We start from the raw sequence: 8,951 nt of genomic DNA, 5'->3' as shown, positions 1-8,951 counted from the left end.
CCTTGGGGTGGGGGGATGCCACAGTAATTGTTGACATCCAAGTCCAGCAGATTAAAGATGCCAAACTGAGCCTAAACGTGGTTTTGGTACTAAATCAAAATAGTCGCTTTTTGAGCAGTTACAACGTACAGCAGGATTAGGCATAGACTGACCCAAGCAGCAAAATTGCAGGGCAGATGTGTTCTGGACCGTATGGGATCGCAGTATATTGCTTATTTGTAAGGTTTTCTGCATACAGTACACCAGCTGCTCCAGGCATCAACCTCTCCAGCCATTCTTGAAAGGGGAAGTCACTGCTTGGCTTGGCTAGGCCGGGCTGAGCAGCCTGCTCTTCCGTTCTGTCACCGAGCATAGCCTGTCTTCCCACCCAGCGGTGGCATTACTCACAAGCCCGAGCAAAGCTGTATCCCACCCAGTTTCCATCAAAGCCTCCCAAAAACAGCCGGATGCTTCCCCAAGTGAAGAGGCCTGAGCCCTGCCACAGCAGACATGCCCTCCACTGAGGCTTCCCTTCTGCAAGTTGCCCCCATCCCTCAATCCTCCAGTCTACGAAATGGGAATCCCGGCACATCAGTGTGGGGGCACCAGGGTTAGCATGAAACACACAGGATGGCCTTGGACCAAGCTGTCCCCCTCTCACAGTGGGGGTGCGAGCAAGTGTCTGCAGTTCAGGGTGCAGGGAATTTTTAAAAAACTTGAGAATGGAGGCTGCTAGCAAAGAGAAAGACTAGTCGCAAGAACTGTCAAAGAGGAGGCTAAGCTCCAACACAACTAATTCGGGTTTGCATGAAAGACTCAGGTTCACTTCCCCTTTTTTTTAAAAAAAAATGGGCTTGTTTTTCAGAATGCCTTTTTGGAAAGCCCGGAATGAATCAAGGGGAACAAGGAGATCTTTCTCTCTGGCCCCCACCCCCAGGGCAGAACTCCTGCTAATTCAGGCCCTTCTGCTGCAACTCCTGACATCATTGGGGGAGCTTTTCCCACAGCTTATTTTCATGGAACAGTGTCTGTTAAGACTGAAACATTAAAGGACCAGTCCTCTCTGGACCAGTCCTCCCCCTCCCATACAAACTAGTGAGCCCGAGAATATGCGATGGAACCTCCAACTCGGCAAACTTTTGACCATTCTCCTCCCTCTGTGGCTGGAATAGAGGGTACTACTGGCCTACCTTATGGGACTGTTGTAAGGTATACTGAACACATGTAAAGGAACTTTTCAGTATTCGAAGAGTTCCGCAACATCCCTCACTTTGACTAGGGCATGGATTGCATAAGAGGGTAAGGAGGGGGGCATTCCTGCTTTTCCACAGAGGGTGGGGCTAAATGGCCTTTTAGGTACCCCCCCCCTTCTTCTGGCTACGCAGACCAATCTCTTTGCCTGTGAGAAAAAGCACGCAAGTGGCAAAGGCAGCAATATGCATTTGTTTAATAACAAAAACCCAAGCTATTGTAGAACAATATTTCCAGAAAACATGTCATTGTAATATACAATACAAAGTTGATTCTCAGAAATCTGAGAAGTAAATGGAGGGTTATAACATCCCGCTTTTTAAAAAAAAAACAAAAAACACAAGCATTCGACCAGTGACGGGTGACAGTCAAGTCCATAAGCATTAAGCCACTCAAAGGGCTTTTGCTACAAGGCCACTTCTGGTTCTCTTCTGTTGGTTCCTCGGTCCTGGGTTCCAGACAGGCACACCCCACCCCTATAGAGGGAGGCAAGCTAGGCAGCCATTTCTCTCCCCTTCAGTACAGAGTCTATAGCGGATCAAGTCCAGGCCAGGAGAAAGGGTGGGGGGCACAGGGGGCGCAGCCCATCTACAACCAGGCTCTCCTATCCCCCCACCACTGGTGGGGCAATGAGACAGTTGTTTCTTTCTGGAGGGTTTCTCTTCTGCAATCTCAGACCAGCTCTCAGCGACACAGGATTCGGTCGTCAGAGCTCACACAGGCAGCCTGCAAAGAAACGGCAAAGGGTCAGCATCCAGTTACGATTTATTTTTATGTTATTCATAGTCCACATTTTCTCACTTGAGGCTCAAGGCGGTTGACATAATGCAAGTCAGCACAGTCAGCAAGAATGAAGACACATCTGATAGACAGGGCAATAGTGCTTATTGAGGGCGCTTGGCAAATTCAGTCTCAAAAGTTCAACTAGGAGCTTCGAAAGACAGCCTGAAGCCATCTCCTAATTCAAGAATGCTGTGACACACAGCAGCTTACATGCTTCCAGTAATTTAAAGAGAATTTTGTCTTCTTGGCTTTCTCCATGAAGCTTTAGCAAGGAACGCCACAGGGAACGCGGTGAAATGGTCTAAACTAGATAAACACCCTTTGCCTCAAAAGGATAGCAGAAAAAGCTGTACAGCCACACCAGTCTTCACAACACCCCAGAACAAAATATAACCCCTCATACTATCTTTTCCTTTGTGTCAATTAAAAAATGCAAGCTTTAGAGTTCACCAGGACTCTTCTTCAGGCTGGTTTTTACAAAAATTTTAAAGGATGGAAAGATGAGAAAAGCAGATTTCTCTGGATGCGATGTTAGGACCTGATCTTACGCTGTCAGCGAGAGCAACTGAATTTTTTAACACCCAGCCTGATGAAAAGTCCTAGTAGGACCGAAAGCTTGCACAATGCTGTGTATCAATTTGGTTCATCAGAATACAGAAGAATTACATAGATTTCATCAGTGTTTAAAGGGACAGCCTGCCTCAGCTCCCTCATTCACAGAAGAAATAGTTTGGGGGGGGGGGCAGGGAGTGAAGAGTAAACAGAAGGGTTTTACAAAGGGGCAGAAGAATTTGTTGCACCAGGGCGCCAATGCTACTCACACCCCCTTGGGACAGTTGTGACGGTATTTCCAGGAAATGGAATCCTTGACCCAAGAGAACCCCCAAGGCAACAACCAAAGCAAAGAGCAGGGAAAGGGCTGGAGGAAGCCAGGCGCCCTCCCAGTCTATAGAAGGTGGGATCTTTGTAAGCAGAGTATTAAAAGTATCTGGGAGAGAATACATGGGTCGGGATGAGGAAGTGGGGTGGACTGCCCAGCCATGGCGGGGAAAGGCTGGGATGGCTAGAATCACTGGAGAGCATCTAAGAGGAACTGCATGTTAGGCAGGTGGGTGGGTGTGTCAGCCCTAGAGGTACCCCAAAGGAGTCCTTCGCGGCCAAAGCACCTGGCAAAGCAAAGAAGGAGAGAGCATGCATATGTGCCATCAACCCACAACCAACATATGGGGACCCGCACTAAGGGGCTGTCAAGGCAAGGGAGCAGCAGAGGTGGCTTCCCATAGTCTTCTGCTGCAAAGTCCTTTGTCCATTCAAGTCCTGACTCTGCTTTGCTTCCGAGGCGCCCCCCCCCCCGCAAAGAGAACGGGGGAATCCCGCAGGCCCCACATCCTATATAGGGAGGGGGAGGCAGCACCCAAGCAAGCAGCTCTGAGCGTTTCCCAAAGCATGCAGCCCCCCTTGCTGGGAGGGGCCAGAACTCGGCCACCTCGTGGTCAATTCCCCCCATTGCCCAAAGCAGGGCCAGAACCGCCGAGGGGACCTCGGGGCCAGACAAGTGAACCCCGACGGCTAGAAGGGATGTCGGGGTGAAGCCAAGAATGGCTGCCGGGGGAGGGGCGGAATTGGTTCACCAGCCGTCAGATTCCCCCCCCCATACTCCAAAACAGAATCAGAACCACCAGGGGGACCTCGGGGCCAGGCAGGTGACCCCCGACGGCTAAAGGTATGTCGGGGTAAAGCCAAGAACGGTTGCTCTGGGGGGGGGGGTGGCTAACCATCCGTCAGCTACCCAAGGCCGGGCCAGAACCACCAAGACGGCCTCGGGATCAGGCAGGTGACCCCCGACGGCTGGAAGGGACGTCGGTGCGAAGCCAAGGCTTGTTTGAGGGCAGAGCTGCTTCCTTCGCCCCTCAGATGGCGCCCTGCGACCCCCGCCCCGTCCAGACCCGCCTCCCCGGTCGGGCGGCAGCGGCGCCTCACCTCGGGCCCGGCTCCGGCCGCCTCCGGGGCGCCTCTCGACGGGGGCGGCCCGGCGCCCAGCGGGTGCTGGAGCTCCAGTTGGAGGTCCCAGATGTAGTCGATGACGTGCTGGAGGATCTCCACCTTGGAGACGCGCCGGTGGCGGGGCAGGGTGGGCACCAGGGCGGCCAGGCGCGAGTAGCAGCCCCTCATGTCCATCAGCAGCGAGGCGGCGGCGGCCGCTTGCTCCGGGCACAGCGGCAAGCCCCGAGGGGGCGGCGGGCTGCCGGCCCGCGACAGCGACACGCTCTGCTCCGACAGGCAGCGCGACAGCGGCTCCCCGGCCCCGCCGCCCAGGCGCACGCCCTTGAGGGCGCAGCTGGGCCCGGGGGACGCGGCGGGGGCTGCGGCGGTGGCCACTTTCATGGCAGGCGAGCGTGCGACGGGGCGGAAAGGGCGCACGGAGCCTCCCGGCACCTCCAGACGGCTGCAAAGCTGCGAGTGGCGCACCGTCAGGCGGGGAGCGCGACTTATAGAGTTCCCGGGTCGGGGGCGGAGCCACCCGCCGGCGAAGCGGCCAATCGTGGATCCGAGAGGCGCGGCTTCCTAAGCCCCTCCCCCTTGTATTGAACCCGGCGGAGACCGAGCTGCAGCCTGCCTTTTTGCAAACAAAAAAAAAAATGCAACTTGTGTGTTTCTCGCTTTTCAAGGGAGATCGGGAAGAGCTGCAGGTGGAGGCTGCTCGGGGGCATTTTCTCTGGATGAAAGGAATGTGACAAGCACTTGAAAATAAATAGTTTTTAACGACGGGCCTGACATTTCCCCCTCCTCCCACCTCCCCATTCACACACAGACGCGGAAACAAACTCGGTATTAAATTCCTTTTATCACCTCCTTCCCCTCCCCCTCCCCCTCCCCCAGCCAATACACACTTTTTTTGGCAAAAGCGCCTCTCTTTACCACACACCCCTTCTTTATACAGATGCATTTTTTAAAAAAAACCTGTGCACAGAGGAGAATTCGGTGAGTAATAATACAAAAGGAACCCCCGAACCTGCCCCAAAGAGTCAAAAATGCCGCAGGGCAGCATGGATTAACTGAGCAATTAATTAAAGCCAAGACTCTCTAGGGTGTGATAAGAAAAGGGCGCTGCGCTGGGACGTCTCTGGAGGCTTTGACGTGGAGCTGGCGGTGATGTCTTTCCTGGACCCAGGCAATGGGAAATGCAAAATAATAAGGCGGAAGCGTTTGGGGAACTGCTTGCATAGTGCAATCCTAAACAGAGTTGCTCCAGTCTAAGGCCCACTGATTTCAGTGGGCTTAGACTGGGGTGACTCTGTTTAGGCTCTCTTGGACAAAGCAGGCCGGTAAACGCAGGTTGAGCTCTGCAGCATTTGAAGGGCTTTCCTGGTCCACGCGCTAAAGCAGACACAAAACTAGCTCAGCCCTTGCCCCGTCCTTTGGGGAAAATGATCCTTGGCATGTTTTGAAATCGGGGATGAATCAGGCGCCCGTTTCCTAAAGTGGAAGCCTCTGACTTCACCGGGTGGGGCTCAGTCTCCAAAGCCACCATTTCAAGAAATCATTCTGACCAATCTTCCAGCTGGGCTATTTCGCTGCGACCTTTGGCTGGGGCAGTTGTTATAGAGAAAACCCTCATCCGAGTTTTTAGCACCTCTCATGCCACTAGGCTCCCATCCTGGACAGAGAGAGGTGCTCTTAAAACCCTTTCGAGTGCCCGACTCTCTGCCCAGGTTGAGCTTGCCAACCTCCAGGTGAGGCCTGGAGATCTAGAATTATGGCTGATCTATAGAGAGCAGTTCCCTTGGAGAAGACGGCTGCGTTAGAGGCTGGACTCGTCCTCTCCAGGCTCTAGGAATTTCCCAACGCAGAGTTGGCAACCCTAGCTTCCGACATCAACGCAAAAGCAACTCAGGATGTGACATTTTTGCATTCAATGCACAGGAGCAAACTCCGGAACCAGAAATGCAAAAATAGCAACACGTTTGCAGGCGCATTTGGTTCAGTGCACCACGAGGCTAAAGAAGTCTCCAAAACCTGGTGGTTTCAGGCGGGTAGCCATGCTGATCTGCAGCCGAAGAGCAAGATTCGAGTCCAGCACCTCCTTCAAGAGCAGCTAGATTTCCAGACACGGCGTTTTCAGGGGACTCTCGAACACTCATACGCTGGAAATCTAAGGAAACCTGCGCCCGAATCCTGGAAATCTCGAAGGTGCTACTGGGCCCGAATCTTCCTCTATTCGAATCTGGTCACCTCCTCAGTTATTGCACCGGATTTGGATAGCAGAAATACTTTCGAGGCTCACTTTTTCAGCGCCCCCTCCCCCCTTTTTGCGCCGTGGCTCCCCGCCGCCGGCCTTTCCCCCTTTGCCTTGCGTTGCACATTGCACTGGAGGCTTGCCATTTGCAGCGCTCCCCCGCGCTCGGCCGCCCGCCCGCCCCGTCCTTTTCCCGGGGCTGTTTCTGCGCCTTAACAAGCCGCTCAGACCGCGAGACGCCAGGGCCCGTGACGTCACCCATTCATAAAACCCGGAGCGCTGTCAGGCTGGCGCCTCGCGGCCGGTGCCCATGGAAACGGCGGGGCGGGGGGAGCTGCGCGCGCGCCTCCCCCTTCACCTGCGCGCCGGCCCGGGCCTGAGAACCAGCCCGGGCGCTTTTATCACCTCCGAGCCGGAGGAGAGGATTACGCCCCCTCCCTGACACCTGCGAGAAGCTATTGTGAGCCCTTCTGCGGCAATCGTCCCCCCGCACAATGCAACAAGGAGCCAGCTGTTCCCAGCCCGGGGAGCGGGGGCGGGCCGGGGGGGGGCTGCCTTGGCATTTGTGCAGCGCCCTCCTTTGCTTTGCTCGCTGGGCCGGGGAGCGAGGGTTGCAAAAGGAACACCCGATGGTGCAAACACTTAACAGGTGCTCTTCCACTGGAGGAGGAGATGGGGGGGGGGGCGAGAAGAGGTTATCCCCCCCCCCACTTCCCTGTCCCCCAAACCTAAATGCGAATCGCTGAGTTTGGTGTTGTTTTGGTACTTTGGAACGTTGCAGAGAAATGGCCCAAATTGTACTTTTCTTTAATCGTGTTGCAACCCTCCCCTAAAATGACAACACTGAGGCTATCCTGCTTTGGTCACATCATGAGAAAACATGCATCTGACCAAGAGAGCGGTGGTTCTTGAAAGCTTATGCTACAATATAATTGGTTTGTCAAAAGTGCTACTGGACTACTATCATGAGAAGACAAGATTCTCTGGAAAAGTCAATAATGCTAGGAAAAGTGGAAGGCAGGAGGAAAAGAAGAAGACCTAAAACCCACCAAGAAATCTCCAGGCCAGGTCTGGAGCGGTAATAAATTGAACTTTGGTCACATCACGAGAAGACAGGGTTCTCTGGAAAAGTCAATAATGCTAGGAAAATTGGGAGGCAGGAGGAAAAGAAGAAGACCTAAAACAATATGGCTGGACTCAATAAAAGAAGCCACGTCCTCCAGTTTGCAAGATCTGAGCAAGTCTGTTAAAGATAGGACATTTTGGAGGTCTCTCATTCATAGGATCGCCATAGGTCAGAGGCGACTTGACAGCACATAACACACAACCTACATCTCACAATTTCCCCATCTGTGAAAGCAAACACACATGTATATATGATACGTATGTGCCCACTGAAGAGTCACTTCCTTCATGTATTTTCTTTAATGGCGCTGTAATCCATTATTCACAATTTGCCCTTATCTGTGAACACATACAGGATTGGAGCTCTGACTCAAAGCTTACACTGAAAATCTTGTTGGTGTCTTAAGGTGCCCGTAAACTCAAATCTAGATTTCCAAGATACGGGCTTTCAAGAGCCAAAGCTCCCTACAATCCAATTGGACTCGAACTTTGCTGTTCCACTGCAGACCAACACACCTACCTGCTTGAAACATGTATGGATGTTATGTATGTGTCCAGGGCAGATTCGCTTCATGCATCTCGTAAAGTGGATTCAGAGCCCACAAACTTTGATAAATCGGTTAGTCTCTACTAGTAAAAAGTCCAGTAGCACCTTCCAACTTTATTGTAGCATAAGCTTTTGAGAACCACAGTTCTCTTCGTCAGATGCATCTGATGTAGAGAGCTGTGGTTCGCGAAAGCTTATGCTACAATAAAGTGGGTTAGTCTTAAAGGTGCTACTGGATTCTTTGCTATTTTGCAACTACGGACTAACACGGCTAACTCCTCTGGATCTATGAAGAAAAATGGCGTCCCAGCGGTGGGATCCTGGCAGCTGAACGTAACTGCCTGTACAAGACTCCTGATCTGAAGCATCTTTATGCCAGTGGGCTAAGGGATTGGTCAGTGCTCAGCTGAGCTGGGGGGAGGGGATGTAGGAAGATCTCTGGCTGCCATTGGGTGAACTGCTCTGACATGGGAGAAGGGCTGGGGTGGGGGGTGGGGGTAACCAGAATGGCTTAGGGGAGAGGCAAGGAGCAAACTTGTGACTGGAGACCGAAGGGTGAGCGGTAGCAGCCCAAGAAAAATGAAGGCCAGAGAAGGAAAGAAGGCCTGGCCAAGACATGGGGTAGAGAGGGGAAGAAGATGGAAGCTTCCTGAACTGGAAATTATCTATGGTTGCTGGCCTCGCCTGTGTACTTCGGAAGCTCCAATGGAAATCCTGTCTGTTAAAAAAAATGCTTAGGATTGCACCATAAGGTGTAAAAAAAATGCCACGCTGTCTTCATTGTGTTTGTTGCAATCCTGCGAGGTAGGCCACTGCGAGGAAAGGAACAGAGAAGCTTGCCCAGGGCTACCTGTTTAGTCAAAGTTGGGTCCAGTAGCATCTTAAAGACTGACTGGACTTCCAGGTGCTACTGGACCCAAATCTTGCTCTTCTACTACCAACATGGCTACCCACTTGCAACTACCTTTCTAGTGAGTAAGGTTAACTAGGCACTGGAAACTCTGACAGACTGACTCCTGGGCCATAAGA

General features: G+C 52.7%; 1 protein-coding gene across 1 annotated transcript; it reads right to left on the bottom strand.

Annotated features, from left to right (window-relative positions):
- Nucleotides 1-1,411: 1,411 nt before the first annotated feature.
- On the bottom strand, nucleotides 1,412-4,460 carry ID1 (inhibitor of DNA binding 1). Its single transcript, XM_054979743.1, has 2 exons — nucleotides 3,994-4,460; nucleotides 1,412-1,956 (listed from the first exon to the last, which is right to left on the bottom strand). Exons 1-2 carry the CDS (start codon nucleotides 4,396-4,398, stop codon nucleotides 1,915-1,917), a joined length of 447 nt encoding a protein of 148 aa, XP_054835718.1. The 5' UTR covers nucleotides 4,399-4,460; the 3' UTR covers nucleotides 1,412-1,914.
- Nucleotides 4,461-8,951: the final 4,491 nt, after the last annotated feature.

The sequence above is a fragment of the Eublepharis macularius genome, chromosome 5, assembly GCF_028583425.1.
Source record: "Eublepharis macularius isolate TG4126 chromosome 5, MPM_Emac_v1.0, whole genome shotgun sequence".
NCBI classification, from domain to species: domain Eukaryota; kingdom Metazoa; phylum Chordata; class Lepidosauria; order Squamata; family Eublepharidae; genus Eublepharis; species Eublepharis macularius.
This window is presented reverse-complemented; position numbering and strand designations above follow the sequence as displayed.